Here is a 25844-nt window from a genome sequence, read left to right on the forward strand (position 1 = left end):
TTGCAGGTTCTGATTCTACACAAGTTTGGGATATTGATATCAAAAGAAGAAGAATGGGCTTGTGGTTAGCTAATGTGAACTGTCTGCTGCACAGTATGAAATAATGACAAAGACTTAAGTAGTTGGCTTTTTAACAAAATTTACTTCTGCATTTATGCAGGAATGGAAAGGCAGTTCATTACAGGATACATTTACTTTTGTGTACTTCCTTCAGAAACTTCAATCATTAAAAATTGTATTACAGCAAGAAATGTTTACCTTTTTTGCAGGTAAATACTACATTAATGTTAGATCTTTAGACCTGTGAGCAAGGTTTCTCCTCATTTTGCATCTTCTGTGGCAGCGGCAAGAGTGGTCACATTTGCACTGCTAAATGAAAGCCTGATTCTCATTTTGTGGTCAAGTGGCATTGCTCAGCTCATGTCCATTCTACCTAGGACCAGTCCTCCCTCCTATAAACTTGCTCTGGGTTGAGCTTGCTGGAGGAGTCCAAAACAGAGCCAGGGAGTCAGTGGAACAGGGGGTACTCCAGCTCACCTCCCATGCCTTATTTAGCAGTACAGACACGCTCGCTCTGACTCAGAGGGCCACTTTACTGCCGTAAGATTAGTACGAACACAGGAGTATGAGGTGTTAACACCTAACATCTGCAAGCAGGAGCTTCTCGATAATGTGGACAATACATATTGAAGTAGTGGCCCAAAGATGCATGTAGTAAGGAATGGCAAAGACTTGTCAGAGATCTAGACATAAACCAGAGGATTCAGAATGTGTGTGGGGGGGGATGTTGCAGAAGCAGCAGCTTCTTGTAGAGAAGTGTTAGAGAAGAGTAAAAGTTGTACCATCATCCTCGCTTCTGGACACATTTGGCAGTAAAAGCTGTACCACAGCCTTTAAGGAAATGCCTTTCCTTAATGAGAGGGTGTCATATTTTCCTGAAAATGTGATTTCAAGAAGGAAGCTGAGAAATCTCCCAGAAAATGGCAGGTTTGGGGGTGGGGGATGCTGGCGGGTACGTGTTTGTGACTTAAGAGGATAAAAGCTAGAATTAAGTTAGAGATTCCACTTTGAACTTACTGCTTTTTTCCATACTCGTAAACCACTCAAGTGATGAAGAATTAGAAATAAGCACAGCACAACCAATAAAACAAACAAAACATGAAAGACACTAGTGATACACTAAGGCAGAAAAAAGTCAGATACCCTTTAGGCCATCAGGACTAAATGAGGGAGACAACAATAAATATACACAGATTTTGCTTCCAAAATCTGAAAAATTTTTCACACAAATAGACCTTCCTTCAACCATGATCCTATTAAAAGGGAGCACAACTATTGCCAAAGGCCTGTAATATCTAGCTCATTAAAACAATACCAGTTGACATTATTAGGATTTATTATTTTGCTCCTTTAGTAGTGAGGAAGATTCATCTGAGTAAGTTGCAGGGCTGAGTCCTTCTTTGGCAAAGGACTTTGAGTGGAAAGCAAAATGTCTGGTATGTTCCAGCAAGGCAGCTTGGCAGATGGTATTTACTGAAGACGTTCTGCGCAGCCCATATTTTAATCTAAGTTATTTCTCTGAGTTTGCCTAACTTATCATAAGGACAGAAACTTTTGCTCATCTGCAGGTGTCTGTTAGTTAAAACCCCTTGTAGTCTGAAGTGCTATGGAGTGATTTTCTTCTCCTAGCAGAATTAACCTCCTCAGCCCTGTAACAGATGAGAGACAAAAAGCCACAAGATGTTTTCAGACTGAGTCATGCATATTCTTTTCAGCTAAGCTACAACGCTCACAAGTTCTCTGAATCACGCTGTCTGCTCTTCAATAGCTTCTAAATAGTCCGGCTCAAGGTGCTCAAGCCCTCCTCTCCCCCACTACATTATGGTGTGCAATTAGGGTTGTGATGATTTGCTCTAGTAAGCTCAGATGACCCGTTGAACTGAACCTGAAAGGGGAAACTCCACAGGTTTTTAAGCAAAAAGTACAACACATGAGAATTTTACAAGGCATGAAGATGCGGGTTTACTGACTTGCCCACATTCAAAAACCTGTAAAATAAGTATAAACAAGAAATGACACAACTAGCATATACCGCATCCATCCCACAGGCCATATAATTCAGCATTTTACCCTTGAAAGCAGCTATTACAAGGTGTAACACACTTAACTACGGACAATTGTTTAATAACCTAACAACCTAACTACAAGGGACCTGTTTTCTCAGTCCCTTCCATTAGAGACTTAAGCACTAATCTAAGTATCTGTGATGCCCTATACGAAACAGCTCATATAACTGTTTAAGTGCAACTAAAAGTTTGAGAATATTGTATGATACAAGTAAGATAAAAACAGTGACTACGGCTAAGATGCTATCAATGACTTCATCGATCGCATTTGAATCAAAATGAAAAAAAAGTCCACAAGGATCTACTGCCTAGAGAGAAAAATAGGATCTGGCTGGAACCTAAAACTGCGGATTTTTTTTAATTAACACTTACAGTGCTCATGGTACAAATGCTGCACTTTATTTTTAGGGATTTATGTATAGATACAGATATGAGAGTCTCTCAGTAACAAAGTGCTATGTACAGATTCTCTGAACCTATTTTTGTAGCTTTTACTTCTGTTCCGTAGCATTTTATATACCCCATTGACTTATCACTTCTTCTAAATTTAAACTTAAAAAGAATACAATTATTATTACTCTGCTGATTCACTTATTGACCATATATCTTGCATTTATTGGCTTAAATGTCTTTTAAATTTACTGGCTCTAATTATACAATAGGGTTAATAGGAAAATTAAAACGCTTATCAGTGACAATGCAGAAGATATATAGCACAACTACAGCGGTTCATTTCACCACAAACAACTTCAAAACGTTTCACCTTGGCTGAAATTCTGCTTTCAGTGAAATCAAGAGCAGAAACCCCATAACTTAAAAGAAGAGCCAAGATTTACTTCTTGGTGTCCAACCCGTATGTGTCAGCCGACGTGTCACCGACACTCAGTGGCTGTGAAGTAATAAGGCCAGAAGGAACCACCATCGCCATTGACTGATCTCCAGTACCACACAGGTATTTCTTGATAATTTCAGCTTCTGAACCTGTTTGCCAGGTAGTGGCTCCAGTGAAGGTTTCTCCCTTCAAATGTCTATGAAGCACAACTTCTTTAAACTTTAGCTGGAGTGCAATCTTTCACACTATTATTTCATTTATTTATTTTCTTTTTTATAAACACACCCCAGTGTACTTTGAGTTTATAAATACCGCTCAGGATGTTCACACATTTTGTGTGAAAGTTTCACGCAAATACTTCAACGATTTCAGAGTACAAGTTCAGAAAAAAATTATTTTTAAAGAAATCCTACAATTTAATTGAAAACTCCAGTTTCTCCAGGTCTAGGGGTAAAGACTTCAGGAAAGAGAGTGTGTAAGGAAGGAAAGATGATGGTGAAGAAGCTTCATGTGATGCTTCTAATGGACCTTCAGATACTGTAAGAAACACAGTTTTCACAGACTTAGTCAACACTTGATATTGTTTACCCAACCCAGCTGAGGGCCAGCAAAGCAGCTCTGCAGCCGAGGATGTTCCTCCTGGTGCCCCAGGGCAACCCAGCCCAAGACCTGTCCTGTCCTGCGTGCCTGGGCTGGAGCGCAGACAGAAGGCGACCACAAGCTGCGGCACCAGGGGTTGAATTGAATTGAAAACTGCTACTGCCATGAGTTACCCCACAAGCTCCAGAGGCAGTAGGTCACTGGCACTGGTCATAGATGAACTAAGTGGGCGTGTTTGTATCATGACCACCAAGGATGAATCTTGTTGGTTAATCTTTTACTTTCCTGGGATCAGACAATGAGGTTTAAAGATGTGTAGGTAAAGTGGCCAGCATCCAGAATGTGGGAAATGCTATGGTTCAGGTTGCCTGAAGAACCGTATTTCGTCCTCTTTGTATGTCTGAACAAAACCACAGTCTTTAATTATATAATTGTATGCCGTTTCCCATCTCCAGGGATGGACAGGTACTCCATCCTGTGTGCATATCCAGAAAGTGATCTGGGCTTTTTCAATGCAGGCTATGAGTGCAATGTTTTCACTTACATGATTTCCAAGTTCTCCTTTTGAGCATGGGAGTATATTACAGCTTGTTTTACATTAACAATTGAAATTTGAAGTCACCTAAAATGCACAGGTTTTTTGTAAGTCATTCGACCCCTCTGTAACATTTTCCACAAACTGTATTTATGCTTAGAAAAGAGAAGAACTAAACATGTTGACCTAGATCCAAAGGGAAGACTATAGACAGAGAATTGCATTTGTTTGTATCTCTCACACTTGCCCAAACCAGACAAATGCAGGTGACACAGAGGTAACTGCTCATAAAAGATCAAAACTGAACTTGCAACATATAAGAGTATAAAACGTCTGCTGAGCGTTGAATGGAGAGTTTGCCTTGAAAAGTTAAAAGTCTGCTTGTGATCGCTCCATTGAACAATTCTCTTCAACTGCTCTTGCCTGTGGACATAAACTGAGACAAATCATAGAGCTTATTCTTTGTGGGCAGGAATTTACTTACTGACAATAGGAATTTGTCTTATTTTCATTTGTTCCTTCATATTATTTTCTTACTGAAAGTGCAGTCCAAGAATCAAATTCAACTGAAAATGAATGGGGACATTTCTTTACCAGCAATGTCTGCGCTGGGGCAGAAGTGGCTTCATTCACCTTGACTTATACTCTACTTGTGCTGCACAGTCATTAATTTCAATTTAACATTTTCAGAGTACAGCCTTAATTCTTCATTACTTTTTACCTACAGCTATTTTTTATATTTTCTGTTCTGCACTGAATTTAGCCATGTACTGTGAAAGAAATAACTTTGTGACTCATGGAATATAATTTCTTGAAAGTCACAACCTTATCTATTTAAAGAGAACATGAGTAATCATTAATGAATTCTCATACAGTTACTGCTTACACAGTTTGAATAAATACATCAGACGAAGCATGCTACACCCTGTTCCTTTATGCTGAGGTGTGTGTCCCCTTCAGCATGGAAACTAACGGGGGAAAGGGAATCATCAAAAGATCACATTTTGAAAATACCAATTTAATATCAGACAGATAATTACTACTCACATTCACAGGCCACCACATAATTCTGCCTCAAGGAGTTGGTGGTGTACATAAACCAAATATTTAGGACTTTCAAAGTATGATCTGATTAAAATAACAGTCTAGTTCCTTTCATTTCCCTTGTGGTGGTTTTCTTTTTAGAAATGATTAAATAGCATAATTCCTCTAATGATTCATTTAGTTTATTTTTAACTAACACCAAAGGAAAATACAAAGGAAAGCTTCTTCAGCAAATGTGTTTTTAAAGGAGGAAGAAAAGCTGTATTGCACAATATGATAGAGTAATGTAGCATCATTTAGGACAGTACATGCAGCTAACGACTGAAAAGATAGCAGTATATGCAACACTTTGTATTACACTGCATTAGTGAAGCAGGTTCCTGTCCTGGAACAGAAACTTTTTCTGCTTTATACATTGTGAACTGGATATGTTGTGATTTTGTAAGTCATTCCTTTCACTATGGAAAGATATCCCCAATGTAAAAACTTAAGTGTTTCCTACTGTGGATGCCTCCAGTCTGAAAACCAGCAACTGAAAAATAGCTGCACAAGAAGTAGAGAGCAGGTATTCAAACAAGCCCCAAGGCAGCTTAGCACTTAAACATGTGGCAGATCTGTTTTCAGCAAAGCAATTAACCAGGCAGGATTCACTGTTCCAGTGATACTAAAATGCAGGTTGGATGTTTTTCTAAACATATGCTAGAATTCAAATTATTACATGGGGAGGTGCTAACACAAGAATTGGGGTAGCAGGGTTCAAATACATTGTCTTAACGGCCCTAAAATTCAAGGACAAACAAATTCAAGGACAAAATAATGATTTACACTCTTTACTCGATTGGGTGACTGAAAGCAAGTTTTGGTTGTCATCTTGCATCACCTGATTTACTTTTCAATACATGCTTGAGAAGTTGCTCCGTGGCACTCCATGGGTAACAAATCCCACTTGCCAATGGGGTGAAACTCACTCGCCTCTAAAGGGACAGGCTGATACCTCCACTCATATTACAGTACTCTTCCAGTACCCTCTGGGACTGGCACTGGGACTGACTGCAGCACACTTACACTGCTTACAGTCTAAACAAGGCAAGCGCAGAAAGTGACATGCTGACCCAGCAAAACCAGGTGAAAGTCTTGTCAGTGACTGATGGGTCTAGGGTTTTCATCCAGAGTGGAAACTGGAGGTTTCAGACTGAGTTATACTAGCCAGACATAGCTTTTTTTGGTATAGACAACACAGCTATTTGTATCAAAATGATTAGTCATTACTTGAGGCATTGCAGAAAAAATGTGTCCTTGCCTATGAATTCCTACACACCAGCTCATACAGGGACATCAGCATCTATGTGCACACAGAATTTCATTATCGCTAATGAACCGACACTTAACCAACAGTTGACTCTGTCCCGTTTTCCATCAAAAAAAGAAGTGAAGCAAGCAACAATGTGTTCTTAGTGATCCGAAATACACAAACATTTCATATACTGAACTGTAACATATAGCACATCACCAAGGCGCTACACAAATATCATTTCCCACAGCTCTGTGCAGGACAGGCTGGAAAGCTGTGGCAGGGGAGCAGAGAGCATTCATCACAGGCTGACCATCCACGCAACAAGCTGCAGGAAGAAAAGTTACAACTTGGAAGCTCCTCCCTGTCCCACCACGCAGCCTCTCAAAAGCCTCGGCGCTGCTGGGTGGGTTTGGCAGCCCTGGCTGTCCTGGACAGCTGATGGGTTATGGGTTAAACAGCACTGTGTGACAGATAGAGGAGATGTGTTAACCCACCTCATCTGCAGCTGCTGCTTGAAAATAAAGTTGGTACTAGCACTGCACCTAAAATATTTTCAAATAAACCTGGAGAGAAATAAATTACCCTTTCTTTCCATTCAGTCCAGGCTGTACACTGGGTACACAAAATGACATAATATCCTTCCTGAAATCAGAGCTGCAGTGAGGACCAGTATCCTTCAAACATGACCAGTTCCTGAGACTGCCTTGCAAACAACTGCATTTTCCTAATTGCCACAGAAACTATCTTTTTCATCTTTTTTAAAAGCTGGCCAAAGAATTATGTATTGTTTTCTTTACAAACTCAATAAAAGTTTCATCACTATACCCCTGTACTTCTGCCAGAATCTGACAGCCATGTATATAAAGAATCTTACTGGAAAGCAACACACAGAAACAGCCACTCCATTTAACTGCTGCTGGTCAGAAGCTCACACCGATTTCTGTGATATTTGCCAGATATGACAGTAAATGGCGTTAACTCTATGCCTGTCCCTGGTTATCAGAATCAAACATCTTTTTGCAGCTGTCAAGAAAGTAACTGCTATCTTCACCTTTTTATTTTTTTTTTTCCTGACAAAGACATGACATACTCTATGTCTGCATGTAGGACCACATTCACTTTGGAAACTGGTATTCTTGGAAACAAGATGCTATGCAATACTATTATAAATACAAAACTATGCAGTGTTTGCTTTTTAATCTGGAAAAATCCATACAGTTGGTTTTTATTTTTTTAATCTTTGCATTAACGATTCTGAAGATGATTTTAAATTGCACACACAGGCCAAAGGATTTGTACTGAAGCCAATTCGCATTTAGCTTTAGTGCCGTAGACATATATTCAGAAAAACAAAATCAATACATCTGCAATGACTGCCTACGTAATCGCATAAGCAGCTGCAGAAAGCCAAGTCAGCAATTATTTTTAAGGACATGTGACAAGTTTTCTAATCCTCTGACAGTTACACATGCTTGATTCCAAAGGATGTTATCCCAGCTGCCTTTTCCAGCCACTCTGGACTTCTGCTTTGTTTTTAACTGAATGATCATCCGTTCCCTCTCTGTGCTTTACTACAGGCATGTCTTACCTGTAGCAATCAGAGCAGATGTGCTGCTACCAGTAACTGCTCTGCCAGTTGGAAAAGACGAACTTCAGCACTTAAGCTACCGCATAGTTTATGATTAAAAGATAATTTAGTTAAATAGCTAATCATGCACTAGTGTTGTCTCTTGGTGATCGGTGTATGTGTGCATGTGTAGAAACAGAAAGGTATGAACAACTATTTCAAACTCTGACTCTAGCCAGGTTAGTTCAGAATAGAGACAGAAAAGAGCCTGAAATATGAGGCATTAAAACCTGTTCTCCTACAAAAGAGGGGACCTGCAGACCCTGTGCCAACGCCAGGCTAAGGAGCACTTCCAGTAACTCACCTTGCTGAATTTTCGTCAGTAGCTGGTGACGGGCGAGAATCCTGCTCGTCCTGTAGGGAGGGCGCCTGGCGGTTTGATCGAATCGCAAGTACATCTCCTGGCCCTCAGGTGACACCGAGTTTAGGTAATAACAGCCAGTACCTGAAGTCCTGGGCACCTGCTTAAACATCTCTGCTCCTTTAAAATCACTCGTTGGTCTCCGCTGTGGCTACTCCAGATTATAATCAGCGTAATGAAAGGAGGGAGGCAACAAGCCCTAGGGAGCTGAAAAGAGCAAGCGCTTTAAAAGAAAAAGGAGTGCCAAAAGCTACAACTCAGGATTCCTGCTTCTCCCACATGATCCGCACGGGCCAATCGCTCCGAGTCCAGCCTGTGGAAGTGCAGCCTGCCAGAGCGGGACAGCCAGCCTGCCCCAGCGCCGGCAGCCCCGGCAGCCCCCCGGGCGGACAGAGCTCACCCAGCACGGAGGGGCTGCACCGGGCCGCGTCCGAAAGCAAAGAAAAAGCTGAAGACACTCGGGAATGCCTGTTTTGGAGTACACCGGGCTGCAGAAAACCTTTTCCTCCTGTGCGCCACACCGCCCAGCTGTTGACTCATCTCTGGAGAAGATGCCCTCACTAGTGTTCTAAAAATCATACCCCTGTTTGCCAAGAAAAAGTCCGTTTACGGAAGGGCTGTCTGAATCCCCAAAACCGCATGGTACAAGGAGCGCTGGAACAAATGAGGCCCTCGGGATGAAACAAAAATCAACAACGCCTAGCAGCAGGCACTCGGCAGTAAACAAAATGCAGGAGTCCCTAATATTAGTGTTACCGAGACCTGGTCACATCCTGGAAGAGGAGAAGGGGATGGAGAGATTCTCTGTTCTTCACATTCCTCACTATAACATCTTTTGGTTTTTTTAGCAGACAGAGGGGCATCTGTTTTCATTCATTCTTACATATCAACCACTGAGTTTGCAAAACATGCCATTTCTTTAGTTAATCAAATGGAAGCAGGTCGCAAATCTGAGTAAAAATATACCAAAAATGCCCTCCTAGTATGCCTGTCACATAATTTTCCGTTATATTTTAAAATATCAATATTTTGGTTTAATACACCCCTAGCATGAATTGATCTCTAAGGGAGCAGAGCTCCCGCCAGGGAGTTTTGTGATCCAAGACAATTTCTGATAAGAGCACTGCTGGCCCAGCAGAAGCAATTTCACAGCGCTGGAGATCACCTTCACAGTATCACAAAACTGGAAATGACAGCGATTCAGAAGGCTCTTCCACCCACCCCGCTGAATGGGCTCCTGCCAAAACCCATGTGCAGGCAGCAGGGCTGGGGAAGGCAGAGGTGGGGCAGCAGGGTGGCCAGTCAGCACGGATCCTGCACAGCTCAGGAACCGTGCTGGCACCTCCCAAATCTGTGTCCCTTCCCATAAGGCCAGTGTCAAGCTGGAGGGACAGGGAGCCAACAGCGCTGCTGGAGTGGCAGCCAGCCCCAGGCAAAAGAGGCTCAACCCCCATCCCAACCCATGGGGGATCCTGACCTCCCCAGACTCCACTTGGACATCTACCTGTGGTGACATTACTGTTTGTGTCCTGTTCTCCAGCTTTGAGGCCAACAATATGTCACGACGTGCCTTCATACAACGGAGCTCTCCTCCCACCCCCAGCCTGGATGAGGCTGCCCACCAGGGCAGGGACGTGGGGTGGCACTGCCTGGGACCTGCCTGCTTGCAAAGGACAGGTCAGGCTAGTTCGCAAGGGCACAGGTAGCCACCTAAGTGTGAGAGGGAAAAGGACAGTTGTCTCATTCACAATTATTCACAAAAATTTCGCTCTCTGCAAACGCCTTAGGGCAGGGTTTTACTGTGATGCAATCTGTTCCCATTACACCTTACGAACTTTATTCCTAATTGACGTGGGACTTTTGCAGTCCCGTAAAATTTAGAAACATAATTCCAGGTACTAGAAATTTAAAATTAATGCTCCAGACTGAAAGTCTCCATTACCTGTTATTACCATCCACAGCACCCACAAGTCCTGTACTCGCTGTTTTTTGCTCCAGGCGTGGCTGTCTCTGAGACTCCCAGCAAGGACTTCAAACTTAACTCAAAAGAGGTGGCACCACTAGCAGACAGGGCTGGTCACTGGCAGCCAGGGAATGGGAATAACCTGTCTCCTCCCTGCCTTGCTGTGCAAAGCAGACAGGCAGGACTGCTGTACAGGTGTGAGTGGAGAGAGCCTGAGCAGCAGGGAAGGTATGGTTTCCATTCCCACTTCAGCTTGCCAAGTCAATGTGTCAGTCACTCAGCTGCTGTTGAAGAATAAATATCCTAGAGACTCCCAAGTGCCAATGCTGTGCACAGTATTTATCCAAAGAGACATTATCACCACATGGGGAAATTCTTATTTGATTAATCTACAGTCCTTTAATCTAATTCTACTTATAAAATGCTATTGCTAGTGGAAAAAGCAATTATTGACATTTCATAGCACTCTATTTAAATTTTCATAGGGATTTCTTTTTCTGTTGGAAAATGCACTGACTTTTTCAGCTAATGGGATTCTGCATTCTTCCTTGCAATATTCCCAAAGACTAGGAAGCATTTTAATAGAAATTTAATGCTTCAAAAGCCAGGCCAAAGAAACAAAAACCAAGGCAAGAGCCTGAGTAAGGCATTGACTAGGGAACAAGTCCATTAAGGGCTGAACAGGCCCAGTTATATGCTTGTAACGGAGAGCAAAGCACCAGCCCCAGTGCCCCTGTGGCTGCCCGTCCTTCCCACATCCCTGCCAGAGGGTAAACAACAGGGCAGAGCTGCCCTTCCAGCTTCCCCAGCAGCACATCTCAGCGGTCACAAAGGGCAGAATGAGGAGCCTCCATTGCAGGACAATGACTTTCCCTTCCTCCTGGACACAAGGGCCAAAACACAATCTCAGAGCTGGTGGGCTGCTCCAGGCTCGGCGCAGTGCTGCCGAGCGCTGCCTCTGCTGAGGCTGAATTCTTTGGCTCTGGTCCAACATTTGCATAGTAGTCAAATAAAACAAGAAACAACAAGAGTTAGCTGGTCTTGCGGCGCTCATTTGAAAGCTTCTGTGCTTGAAGTTGTGCATGGTGGAGGAAAGAAGTAGTCCTCATTGCATATTTTTAAAATGACTGTCTCCTCGTTCGGTGGCTGCCTTGACACTCACTGTTTATTTTCAAAAATGCGCCACTCAAATGAGAAAACCCGTTTGGCCCTCAATGTTTCAGAAAAAAAGTACTACAGAAGCCTAAGCTGTTATATAAGAGCGCTAATTAATATTTCAGTTTCAGTCTACAGACTGTTTCTGGAATAGTTAATAGAGCAAAATTGAACTACATGCTAATGTATCTCATAGAAGCACTTCAAAATAAAAGCGTCGCTGTGCATTTTACAAAGGCTGCAGGGGAGCTCCAGCACACACCTGAAATCGCTACCTGTCACGACAGCAGCACAGTCCATGAGATGGAAACACAGCCCCATGCTCTCATATTGCAACTAATCCATGCAGGAATGGAGATTCTTTCACAAAACCACAGCTGAAATTAGTGATTTTTTATCTGAATCAGAAATGTCCACACTTACATTTGTAGTGTAACACCTAAGTGTCACATGTGACATGGCATTTGGTGATTTGATGGATGCTGAAATTTTCTGGAAGATCAGGAATCTTTACTTAAAGGCTTATTAATACAGCACAGCACTACCGACATAGCACAGCACTACTGACACCTGCGCGTAATTGACCGAGTCAGCTCAAGGATGCTTACTCTTCTCTGTGTGCATTCATAGGCAGAACTGCAACACTTCATTTTCTGTGCATTGATTTTTATGTCTCTCTGCCACCTTCTCTCCCTGACATTGCATTTGATGTGAGAGAGAAAGAGTAAACTATTTGCAGGAAAAAAACGCCCCAGGGCTACCCATATATACCGAAGTATCACAGGCAGTACTTGAGATCTGCTTCCATTTCACTGAGAGCTGGGTGCCGTAATCATCTGGAGAGAACAGCACGATGTATTCTAGAAATGCTAAAATATATCTGATAACAAACTATCCACTACAACCAGCTTTTCTGATCAAAACAACAGTGTGAGTTTCTACACACCATCTTGACCTTAGAGTATTACTCATGCAGGCATCAGGCAATGCTATAGGCAGAAGGGTAGTTGAGGGTAAATTGAGATGAGCAGCACTTTTCCACTTGTATTCCCATACATATATGTATAACAGGGCCGCTTACTCACGTCTTATAATGAACCCCTCCTAATTAACTGTGAGATAGGTCCATGGTGCCGTACCTGGCACAGAGTTCTTTGAGCTTGGATTGAACCTGCAGTTCTCACACAGTAATCAGCTACTTGATCTTCCTGCCGTGACCCATTTCCCTTTTATTGTTAGTTGCACTTATCTTGTTATATCACATCTAAAATTAAATGGCAACTTGATGGCTTCTCTTCATTTGAAAGCACTGGTGCTATGAGAACAACACAGCTTCCTAACCATGGGAGGAGCACAATTGTTATTAACATTAGTGACATGTAGTTAGAAGAAGCCGGAAACTCTTGTTTTCAAGTCACAGAAGAAAAAAAATCAAGCGTCTGCTTTTAATTTGTTGATCTCTTGATTCTCTTCTATAATTCTTCAGGTAGAAGAGTAGTTCAATTTGCTGGATTATGGCCAAAACTCCAACATCCTACATATGCAATATATCCTACATCGAATATGGAGTCCTATCCACATATCTCATGCCTATCCTATCCACACATCTTATATTTCTTACCTGTATCTGCCTTTATAGATGCCTGCACAGCAGCTCATGTGTTAACAGCAGGCAATTCCTCCTTTCTCAAATTTAGGAAGAGAAAAAAGTAATTTGCGGGGAACTCACAGCTGTGTTTATGATGAGGGTTTCACTTACTTCACGTGTTTTGAATCCTGTCTCTGGGACTGGGACTTTTAAAAGCAGAAGTTCATTGCCTGCTGTTTAGGAAAAATGTTTTATGTTTGAATGCAGACATTTGTTTGAGAGCTGAGCCAAGATCACTACAGGCTTCAAACTCCTTTATACAGGGCATGAAACAGTAGGGTCTCCAGAGCAGCCAGAAAAGTTTCCCTATGGCTCAGCGGCACTTCGATCGTCTTCCTGAGGTTGTGCTGGGGCGCCGAGGCTCTGCAGCTCATCTGGGGCTGCCAGGAATCGGACTGGGGCAAAAGGAAAACAGCTTCTGTGAGATTTCGACATTGCCGGGAAGCGGGATGGAAGCAGCTAGTAGCTGCACAGCATTACAACAGAGGATCGTTTCACTGGGAAGCCTGATACTGATGTGTTGTGGAGGCAAGTCAGCTGCTATGTCAACTGTCTGATAGCGAGTTTTAAAAATGTGTACTGCTAAGCAAGGCTTCCTCTTACACATGAAAGACAGGCTTATAGACACCCTTGATAAACTTCAAACCAGGAGATGAGGCTTCTGAATAGTACATTATATCCTTTTCCTCTGTTCTAGCGTCCCTGTTCCAGCATCAGAGGATTATGTATTTGCATTTTAAGATCCACATTTTGTGAATAGTACCAGTATAAAAAGTATCTCCTGGTTACAAAAGTATTAGTGGCCTGGCCAAACCACAGAAAGCAGCTCCAATGCAAGCAGGGATTAGAAATGATATGCAGGCTCAGTACAACAACAGTAGTGCATTTACGACAGTAGGGAGAAAAGGAAAGTGACTGCCCCACCAGCCACCCAAGCAAACTTACAGAAATAAGGACGCATGCAAAAAGCCAAGAAGATAAGTGTAATGGCAAGACAGATGAAGTGATTCCTCTCATCAGTCCTTCCACAGAGGAGCTCAGGGATGTTAAATCAACAAAACGAATCATAACAGATTTGAATAGGGCTCCTCCAAGATCCATCGAGAGATCATAAAGAAGCTCAGCTATCAGGAATAAAAAGGAAAAGGCCACTTCTGGCTTAATGGCTGCTTAAAGACAGGAAACAAAAGTCATAATAAATATTCTGTGTTCACAATGGGGTGAGGTTCCCAGCGGACTCCCTCAGAGATTAGCGCTGGAACCTGTTTTGTCCACTATCCATACATGATTTTTATAAAGGGACTGAGTAGTGAGGTGGCAGCAGGTAATGACGATACCAAATTAGTCTGGCAGTCAAAACAGAAACAGGGTGGAAACACTGAAGGGTCTTACAATATTGATTGAGAAGGCATTAAAACTGTAGCTTTTGAGTGCTGATAAATGTACCAGAGTAAAAACACCCTAAAGGTACACGGTGCGCAGAGATGAGATTTAATGGAGCTATTATCACTGAGGAAACAGATCTTGGATAGGTTTATGAAAATCCAATACAAGTGCTCAGTATGAACAGAACAAGCAAAGAGGATTTTAAAACTTTTTAGAAAAGTTATTGAGAGCAAACCAACAAACATTGTTATGCTATTACAAAGGTCTGCCTACTGCTTGGTAATGCTGGTTTTTTTCTTGCAGAGGATGAAGTTGGAAACAGTAAGTGAAATGATCATGGGGCAGGTTCAAAATAAACAAACACAAATATTTCTTCATATTTGCATAGCTAACCCCTGGAAGTCATTGTTGGAGGATGCTGCAGCTACCAGAAGATAGAAGAGTTCAAAAAAAGATCAGGTAAATTCCTGGGAGAAATATCCAGAAAGGGCCATTAAGCACAAAATTCCTGTTCGTGGCTCAGGGCCTCCCTGAACCACATGAACGCAGGCAGGCTATATAACGTACACAGCATCACTACATGCTTACCCCAGTGTTGTATTTTTCCCAAAATAGTTGTGTCTGCCCACTGGCCAACCCATGATACTGGGTTGGATGGAGCTGTGGTCCGACCTGTAGTGGCCGGTCTGTATTCTTACCTGAGCTAACCAGCCTGCACCCACCCTGCGGACTATGTAAAAGTGGGATCCCTAAGAGCATTGCTAGTGCATAAATGCATCAAAATAACCACTCCTGTGGTCTGTGGCTGGAGTCTGTGGAATAGATGGTATTTCCCTGAGCACAACCTCTCCATGCCCTCTTGGCACATTTGCTGGTGAAGCATAAGCTGGTGGTCCGTTGGCTGCAGTGACAGGCTCACAGGATGTGACCTTCCTGTCCCTTCTGCTCTCCCAGAGGACCAGGCACTCCTGGCCAGTGGGTAAAGTCATTGGAAGGGGTTGGTTGTTTCATCCAGTGCTAATTTAGGCATTATGGTCTCACCACTGTTCAGTTTTAAACATCACATTTTTTCTCAGTCAAACCACACCAGCATACGAATATAGACCACTGGCCTTAGCTGAACTCTTCACAAGCCAAGAATAGTCAGTATCCCGCAGTGTGAAGTCCCTAAAGACAGTGGTTCTCAACAGTAAATTACCAAAAAAAAAAAAAAAAAATGGATAATAAACAGAGTTCAAAATAGAGGCCAAAGGACAGGAAGACATTTCAGATGGCAGACTCCTCTGCCAAAGGATTCAGAGACTATTATGACAGGAAAAAAGTATTCTCCAATGCCCTTAGTGCAACTCCATCTGCTAAATCTATACCCGAGTTCCTAAACTAAACCCACAGGAATTGTGTAAATATATTTAAGTGGTGGTGGGTTAACACACATCCTAATCTCCCAGTCTCACTAATAAAGTGTTTGGATAACACAGTGATAACATAAGAAAGTGTTTAGATAAACTTAGTTTCTTATGTTGTCCAAATACATTGTAAATCCCTACACAGCCCCACTGCTGGTGTCACTCAGAACCACAGGCAAACATTCCCGTCTAAGCTGAAGGTTCATGCCTTTGCAGACTTCATGTGAGGGCTTCGCTATTTATTTTCTTTTTAACAGGACTCCAGTACCATGGTGATGAAATCGGAAAGGAAAGAAATATTCAGGTTTTGGTCTGGTTTTGAAAGAGGGTTTTTTCATCTCTTTGTGCTAGAGAGAGAATGCCAAAGTTAGATTTTTTAAAAATAAAATAAAACAACCAACCAAAGAGAATAGAATAGCTCTTGGCAACACTATTTCAAACACAGCAGCATGGGACTGGTGTATGGGAACATGAAATTCTCCAGTCCCCTCGAAATCAATGAATATCCATTGCATGATTTCAGTCTCTGGTCCAGCAAGGCAGATAGACACGACGGTTAGGGCTCAGGACTACCTGGCACTGACTTGCTGTAAGACTTCAAGGAAGTTGTATAACCTGTCTCTGTACCAATTTTATGACTTATAACAGTAATCTTTGCCTTGTTTAACTATTTCGGTACCTGTAATAAAAGGAAATACAATTTCGTAGGCAGATTCTTTTTCCTTACAAGCAGTATCAGTCCACTGGAGGCAGCCTAAAGTCTACTGTAACTGCATGAACCAAGGAGAAAATAACTACCCTTCAAAACAGTCCTACACCTGTAGTGGGTTCCTTCAGACAATACACTTATTGCCCAAACTTGCACAATGCCACAGGTTTCCCAATATGTTATTAAATGCATGTTATCGGATCTTACAAGTACTGTGTAACAAAGGTGTAGTGTTTGTACATACAGGCAGCTCTACAAAGCAATATGCACCAACCAATAAGCTGGGTCTTGCCTCTAGGGCTGGACTGCAGCCTAGCACGCGAGAAAGTACCCTGCAGGATGCATATAAAGCATTTTGTTCACTGACAGTTAAAATGTCTCACTTTTTTTTCTATAATCCCCAAGCCATCACCACCAAGGCAGCCACTAGGTAGAGCAAAGCCACCCCTTGGCTGGTTACTCTTCCTGGAGACCCAGGAAAGCTGGGGTTTTGGCTGATGCATGGTGGAAGTTTACACTATGGTGGGGTAACAAGTGTTTCTGGGAGGGATGCCCTCTGCAGAAGCTGGTGACGCTTTCTGCCTCCACCTCTCCCATCTCCTTAACTAAGCAAACTGAATTAAGCCTTGTGGCAGTCAGCATCCCTGGTACAGTGCAGGACCATCTGGCCTGACACGTGGCAGTCCCGTGCTGTTGCTGCAAGGGCGAGTGAGGGCACCGAATCCAGCACAGAGCTGAGGTCTGTCCCCATGGCATCTGGGTATGTGCTTGCCCATGCCCTGCAGAGCAGGGTGCCTGTCACATTTTCTTCCATCCCCCAGATTACCACCTTGGGCATCCCAGAACCAGAGCAAAGGTCCTGCACAGAAAACAGTACAGACGAGCAGTGAGTTGGGTCACTAGCCCAGCTTTAAGGCTGACCCACCACACACTTGCACACTTAGCTGGCTGCATAATTTCAGGCATACTGGTGCCTAATTAGCAGCCTCACAAATAAAGAAGCTAGGGGGAATATGGGACATGTATCACTTATCCCTCACCCAAAGCCAGAATTTAGCATAATCTACATCCGTTGCTCTGTACAGTACTTTAGTTGCCCTGTATGTCTGAAACAGAATGCATGATGCCCATAGCTTTCAATCCCCAATTATAATATCTTTATATCAGAAGAGTATCAAACAGGTGTATTTTTTATTATTATTTTTTCCCTAACAAACACCCCAATAATCCCTGGCAGACCTTCCACAAAAAAAAACAGCAGTGGAAACGTTTACAATATAAATAGATAATAATGAATTAGGCAAATACCTGACCAGGATTTTCTGCCTCCCAGCAATCAACTGTTTTGTGCACAACTTAAGCTTTCCATTTCTAGACTGTATTTCTTTCTGGCATTCTTTTTTTTTTTTTTTTTTTCACTCACAATTTGCACTGCACTATATAGACACCACAGAGCTGATGTGTCTCACTGGATAAAATCATTTTGGCCAACAAGCTGCAGGTAGTTTTTTTTACAGAGTGGAAGCCTGCCAAATAGCAGAAGCGATGCAGAGGACAGGGGTTCCCCTACCTCCCTTGCGAGCCACCCCGCTCCTTCCCCACAGCCTGCCTTTGGAAAATGCTTCCAGTGAGCAGGAAGGACCAGAGAGAGCCTAAAACCTGCAGCAGTGCGGGCGGGGTGAATTATTCTCCAACAGACATTCCCTTCTTCTCCCGTCCACCCCCATAGTAGCTAAACTGCCTTGGAGCATATTCATTTTCTCCGCCTCTCCCCTCTCTAGCTCTGTACCCATACACACTCCCGTGCACATTGTTCTCCCTCCGCCAGCAACCACTTACCAAGATTTCTTCTCCTCTGTTGACTCCCCCTCTGTTTGAAACAGGCAGACCAAGACAGTTGGTTGATAAGGCCCACAGCAGCCATGAATTTCTTTCTTACTCTCTCAGTTCCAGCGTGATGAAAATATTGCTGCTACCCTCTGTTTATCCTGGCATTCTATCACGTCCCTCTACCAGGCTTCCTCCCTGTCCCACTTTCTGAATATACAGCTCTCTTTCAAATCAACCCCACGGTGTTCCTCATTTGTTGTTGTCTACTTAAGGTGTTGCTCCATGTTTATGGAATGTAGTTTTACTGGAAAAATTCCTTGGCCAAAACCTTCAAAAGGAACTACTCATCTTGGGTCGATTTTCCATGACACTTGCAAACCTCTGACTTTCTGGGAGCGCTGGTTTCCTCAGTCTGAACATAAGACCTCTTTGAAGTACCTCAAGTCGGGCAACTAAAAACTGCAGAACTGAAATTGCACCTGACCTTTGAAAAACATTGGTCCTGTTTATGTTTGCCCATTTTTTTTTTTCTCTTGTTCAATTAGATTTTGACAGGTAAGTGCTATTCTCAGCTATAAGGACATGAAATTAAGGCAAAACTGGGTCCTGAAAAAAAGAGTTTCCAGACCATACTGCTGTGGAGGTCTTTTACTCCAAACCAGAATTAATTGATTACCCTGTAAGTGCTACTTGTGTAGCTGAGATCAGAATTGGCCTTAAAGTACTTTGTATGTACTCTGTACTTGGATTGCAAAAGAACAAACCAGAGATTCATGTATTTCAGTCTTTATTTTTCCTCTTTTATGTCCTGGGGAACTTATGACAAATAATATACTCACTGGTTCCTAATACGTTACCAAACATAATAGGTTGGATGATAAATTAAAGCCAAATGGAGTTCCGAACGTTTTGCTTTCAAACCACCAATAAGCCCATATTGCTTTAAAAATAAACTTTGTTCCCACTTTGCTAAGATTAGTGACAGTTCATGCGACAGGGAGGCAACTCTGGCCGTGACACCTGTGAATGATTTGAAAATAACTTTTTAAAATAGCAACTGTGATGTGAGGGATTACACGTTTCCAGAAGATTACAAACGGGAAACAGACTCTGTGTCTCACCAGCTTAGGTGTAGCTCAGCTAGGAAGTGCACAGTCACATCATAAACCTCCTTCTTTGTTCCTAACTGGCAGCCTTCTTAACAGCATCAGCAAAGAACTATTTACTGAAACCTGGAAGCAAAGAGGTCATAACATAAACTTGTCATGTTCTTATACTCTTTCTCAAGTATCCACTAGCAGCTGTTGTGAAAAAGAGGATACCTAAGGCTGACGGACTTTTGCTGTGACTGAGGACACTGTACCGAGTACAGTAAGTATTCACACATACAGTGCGTAGTTTGAGAAGTGAACCTCAAAACGCATTTTAAAACATGCAGCACAAAATCTGCATGGCTGCCGCCCTTGTGGCTTAGCTAAAGCAGTCAGGTATCACAAATAAAATCCCACAGCTTTTATTATGATAGATTCAGAGTTCCTTCTAAAGATGTGTAATTCACAGTCTGCCTCCCTGGAATAAATTGGAAATGGAGAAACACATTATGCGAGGTTCAGGTACACTCTACAAACAGATAAGAGCAGCCTCATATTCACGAGCTGTGGTTTTCATGGGGGACTTCAACCACCCCGACGTCTGTTGGAGGGACAGCACAGCAGGATATAAGCAATCCAGGACATTCCTGGAATGTGTTGATGGCAACTTCCTTCTCCAAGTGATAGTGGAGCCAACAAGGAGAGGTGCTATGCTGGACCTTGTTCTCACCAACAAGGAGGGGCTGGTGGGGAATGTGAAGCTCATGGGCAGCCTGGGCTGCAGTGACCATGAAATGGTGGAGTCCAAGATCCTCAGGGCAGCGAGGACAGAGTACAGCAAGGTCACTATCCTGGACTTCAGGAGAGCAGAGTTTGGCCTCTTCAGTGACTTGCTTCATAGAGTACAATGGGATATAGCTGGGGAGGGAAGAGGGGCCCAAGGAAGCTGGTTAATATTCAAGGATCACCTCCTCCAAGCTCAGGAGCAATACATCTCAATGAAGAGGAAGTCAGGCAAAAACGCCAGGAGGCCTGCATGGATGAACAAGGAGCTCCTGGACAAACTGAAACCAAAGAAAAAGAAGCCTCTAGAGGGTGGAAGCAAGGTCAGGTAGCCTGGGAGGAACACAGAGAAATTGTCCGAGCAGGCAGGGATCAGGTTAGGAAAGCCAAAGCCCTGACAGAATAAAATCTGACCAGGAATGTCAAGAGCAGTAAGAAAAACTTCTATAGGTATGTCGGTGATAAAAGGAAGCCTAGGGAAAATGTGGGCCCTCTCAGGAAGGAAACAGGACACTTGGCTACCTGGGATATGGAGAAGGCTGAGGTACCTCACCCCTTTTTTGCCTCAGTCTTCACCGGCAAGTGCTCCAGCCACACCACCCAAGTCACAGAAGGCAAAGGCAGGGGCTGGCAGAACAAAGAACCACCCACTGTAGGAGAGGATCAGGTTTGAGACCATCTAAGGAACCTGAAGGTGCACAAGTCCATGGGACCTGATGAGATGAATCTGCGGGTCCTCAGGGAACTGGTGGATGAAGTGGCTAGGCCACTATCCACCATATTTGAGAAGTTGTGGCAGTCTGGTGAAGTTCCCAGTGACTGGAAAAGGGGAAACACAACCCCCGCTTTCAAAAACTGAAAAAAAGGAAGACCCGGGGAATCACAGCCCAGTCAGTCTCACCTCTGTGCCCGGCAAGACCATGGAGCAGATCCTCCTGGAAACTGTGCTAGGACACATGGAACATAAAGGAAGTAATTTGTGACAGCCAACATGGCTTCACTAAGGCCAAATCGTGCCTAATAAATTTGGCGGCCATCTGTGATGGGGTTACAGCGATGGTGGATAAGGGAAGAGCAACTGACATCATCTACCTGGACTTGTACAAAGCATTTTACACTGTCCCGCATGACATCCTTGTCTCTAAATTGGAGAGACGCGGATTTGACGGACGGACCACTCAGTGGATCAGGAATTAGCTGGATGGTCGCACTCAAAGACTTGCTGTGAATGGCTAGATGTCCAAGTGGAAACCAGTGATGAGTGGTATTCCTGAAGGGTTATTACTGGGACCAGTGCTATTTAACATCTTTGTCGGCGACATGGACAGTGGGATTGAGTGCACCCTCAGCAAGTTTGTCAACACCAGGCTGGTGCGGTCCACACACTGGAGGGAAGGGAGGCCATCCAGAGGGACCTTGACAGGCTGGAGAGGTGGATCCATGCAAATCTCATAAAGTTCAACAAGGCCAAGTGCAAGGTCCTGCATCTGGGTTGGGGCAATCCCAAGCACAAATACAGGCTGGGAGATGAAGGGATTGAGAGCAGCCCTGCGGAGAAGGACTCGGAGGTGTTGGTTAACAAGCTCACATAACCTGAAATGTGCGCTTGCAGCCCAGAAAGCTAATCATATCCTAGACTGCATCAAAAGAAGTGTGGCCAGCAAATCAAGGGAGGTGACTCTTCTCTGGTGAGACCCCACCTGCAGTACTGTGTTCAGATCTGGAGCCCCCAGCACAAGAAAGCCATAGACCTGTTGGAGGAAGTCCAGAGAAGGGCCACAAAGATGATCAGGGGGCTGGAGCACCTCACCTGTGAGGACAGGCTGAGAGAGTTGGGGTTGTTCAGCCTGGAGAAGAGAAGGCTCTGCAGAGACTTTAGAGCGGCCACCCAGTACTTAAAGGGGGCCTACAAGAAAGGTGGGCAGGGACTTGCTATCAGGGAGTATAGTGATAGGATGAGGGGTAATGGCTTTAAACTGAAAGAGGGGAGATTGAGATTAGATATAAGGAAGAAATTCTTCACTGTGAGGGTGGTGAGGCACTGGCACAGGTTGCCCAGAGAAGCTGTGGTTGCCCCTTCCCTGGCAGTGTTGAAGGCCAGGTTGGATGGGGCTTTGAGCAACCTGCCCATGGCAGGGGGGTTGGAACTAGATGATCTTTAATAGTCACTTCCAACCCAAACCATTCTGTGATTCTATGATTCTATGCTGACTGGTTACTGTTAGAACATGTAACTTTAAGTGGATGTTGAAGTGGCACTGAAGTCACAGGCGCCTTGTCAGCTCAATCTCTTGCTTTGCTTCCTAGAGCAGGTACCTTAAAACAAAGCCAGAGATGCTATAAGCAGCAATCTCTAAAATTAAACTTCTGCAATGCCAGTGGCTCACTGATTTCCATATCAAATGCACTCAGGTGGCAGCTGAAGAGACGATTTTCTCACTGCCTGTCACTGATGCAGGCAGGTCTTTGGTGCTGTCACTTGGCTAGGATTATGGAAAGAAGTAAGCACCACCGCAGGGCAATTCATCCCCCTTGTCTCACACACCTATTTCAGGATGACAGGACTTGCTTTCAGAGGTAACTATTTTTGTCCTGACTGCAAAGGACCTGGTATGACTAGCTCAATCCTTTTAGATGGCATCCCCACTAGACTCACTGCTTTCAAGTCAAGACAGATGCTTTTCACCCTGTACGTTATTTATAACATAAATCAAGACTGTGGATAAATCATAACATAATGCCTGTTCTCCAAGGACTAAATGAAAACTAAGTGGAAAGGAATGATTTCTTTTCTCAAGTGTTTCTGTCAGTCGGTACAGCTTAGCTGACTTGTCTGCTACATTCTCATTTTGGGATCCAGCCTTGATCTGGAGATCAAGTTGAAACTGTGCTTCAACAGGGCTGACAGGTATGTCAGTGGCTGTGTCGTGTACCTCGGGAAAGCCACGGAAATGCTGACACGGACTGTATTCACACTCGAATCAGCAAGCAAAGTCTTAGGATGCTGTCCTTGAGATGGGTGTCTGTCTCTACCATTTCACTAGCACAGTCTGCATAGAGAAATAGAGAAAGACTGAAAACTGCCATGTGCTAAGGAACCCAGGGAAGAATTAAAAGTTAACTTTACAAGAACTACTGTATTCCACAACTTCCTACTGATTATTTCTTACTTATCATGTTATTGCTGACTGTTTCATCCCCTGAAATTGTGTGGACAGTTATGTTTTACTCAGGCATCTACTGGCAAAACTAATTGAGAGATGAGACTTCCAGTGCAAAATAATGTCCTCTATTAAAGAAATAAGTCATTAAATACGAGCATCCATAAATAGAAAGGATTGTAAAAACAAATAGGGGAAAGCATCTGGTTTGCAACATCTTTGCACAATTTGCAGTAGCTAAATCTGGACCCAATTAATGACCTGTTTATTTTCCAAAATTTCAATAAAATGCCTTGGCAAAAACTTAATCTGTCTCTGGAGAACGTCTTACTTCCTTCCATATGTTGCCCGATCTGTCACAGCAATAAACTTCTTCCCAGTTTCAAGATCCCTAACGACTGCACCAACTGATGCTTTCCATAAAAGAAGGGATAATGGTTCCAGCCTCTAAAAGTCATGATCCTCCCTTAAGGGAAAGCAATACAGAGTGAAAGAGCAAGCGAGTGCCCTGTGTCATAGGCTCTATTCTGACCTAGAATCCAGAGATTTGAAACAGTTCCTACCTACAATTTATCCCAGCTGTTTTATAATCCCTCTGAATTTGATTGTTTCTTTAAAATGCTGCCATGCCACGATTAATGTACATGCCTTGGCTTTGGAGCACTTGTCCTGCTGTCTTTGTTGTTTAGGGTGTCTTCAAAAGAAACAGCTTAGGCTGTCTTGTAATTATGCATGTTTATGGTTTTGTATAAAACAAAACAGATGTTTCAGAGTCAATTTATTTGGTTGTGTCCTGTCTAACCTATATTGTGAAATTTATTTGATCTCCATTTGAATCAGATTAGGTATAGCATCCCCTATTTTATTATATGCCAGAATATAGATGTTCTGGTACCTTCTGAACTACCTGAACTTAGGCAGCCTACCACGCTGATGTAGTAGATAATATTTTTTAAAAAAGAATCTGCTCTTGGTTTAGAGGTTAAATGTAACAAAACAGATGAGTCCACATGAGTTGAGCACTTACCCATTTAAATTTGCAAAGTATTTAAGTGCTCTGCTGAATTAAGGCCATACTCAAATTATCAGTTTTGTTCTGAAATAAAAGCACTTGGATTTATTAGGGACATACAGAAAGGGCAACTGTAATTACCAAAATACTCATTTGCCAGGCTGATGTAAAACTACATGACTCTGACTGTCTCTGAACTAACGGTGCTTCATTTTCAAGAGTGATGGAGTGAGTCAAGTCAGGATGATAAAAGTCATCCTTACATCAGAATCCAGAGCATTTCTGCTGATTTTGGAGAACTTGCTCTGATTTTTCCTTAATGTAACCGGCAGGAAAAAAACGGTCCAAATCTTTAACTGGTAACAAAGCTGTAAGAGTTATTCCCAGGAAAGAAACTGAGCAACACCCCAAACACCTCATCACGTGGCAGAAATTCAAGCAGAGGTTCACTGTGCATATGTTTGCTTATGCATGTTAATGGTGATTACTGACATTTTGAAAGCTGACAGTCTCTATACAATTTGGCTATACAATTTGCCAGTCTGTTCAAAGGTAGCTGGTGGTCTCAATGTTATCATGGGCTTTGCATATCTCAACTGAGAAAAGTAAGAGAAGAAATGGTAAAGGTGGCTCAAGTAATAAATAATATAGAAAAGAAGAATCAGTTGTCATTTTTACCTTCCTATGATACCAGAAATATAGTGATGTTCAGTAAAATTTTAAAGCTACAAATTAAAGTTTAAAAATTGAAGAAAAAAAATGTGGGCCACACGTTGGTTTTACTTGAAAGTACTTGATCTGAGTCACTAGTTATACTATTACACAGCGTCCTCCTCCAACCAGTTTTCTCATAACTATCAGCTCCTCTAGTGCTTGCCCATACTGTATCGTTCTCTTCTATTTCTGCTACTTCATTCAGAGAGCTATTCTAAAGATGCACATTCACCTTCTCTCAGACAGTGACTTCCACAAATGGAAAATATTTTTGTTTCCTGAAAAAAGTGGTGCCAGCCTTTGCTGAAAATTCTCACTTCACTACATCACCTTACCCTCTATGACTTGATTTATAATTCAAAACATTTATTGCATCAAGGTGTAACTATTCTCTGTTAAAAGCACTTCTTCCTAAATTTCAAGTGAATATCATATGCATACTTAACCCACAGTATTTTAAAGTCAGTCATGACTCTTTTGTTCTGTGCCTTGAGAGAGACAGATAGATCTGTATTTGTTTCCGAAGTAGCATTTGCAAGTTGGGATTGCTGCAAAATATTTGCTAAA

The 25844-nt window shown here is 42.8% G+C and overlaps 1 protein-coding gene across 4 annotated transcripts in view; it reads right to left on the reverse strand.

Annotated features, from left to right (window-relative positions):
* STARD13 (StAR related lipid transfer domain containing 13) overlaps positions 1–25844 on the reverse strand; it is a 259540-nt gene that overhangs the window by 114729 nt on the left and 118967 nt on the right. Inside the window, exon 1 of one of the 4 annotated variants that reach the window (XM_086481876.1) lies at positions 8363–8531. The exons of the other annotated variants lie outside the window; for them this stretch is intronic. Within the exon in view, the coding sequence (XP_086338002.1) occupies positions 8363–8531 (169 nt within the window). Of the gene's footprint in view, positions 1–8362; positions 8532–25844 lie in introns of those variants that run through there. 4 annotated transcript variants of the gene reach the window in all.

Source organism: Leptosomus discolor, chromosome 1, assembly GCF_034619465.1.
Source record: "Leptosomus discolor isolate bLepDis1 chromosome 1, bLepDis1.hap2, whole genome shotgun sequence".
Lineage (NCBI taxonomy): Eukaryota > Metazoa > Chordata > Aves > Leptosomiformes > Leptosomidae > Leptosomus > Leptosomus discolor.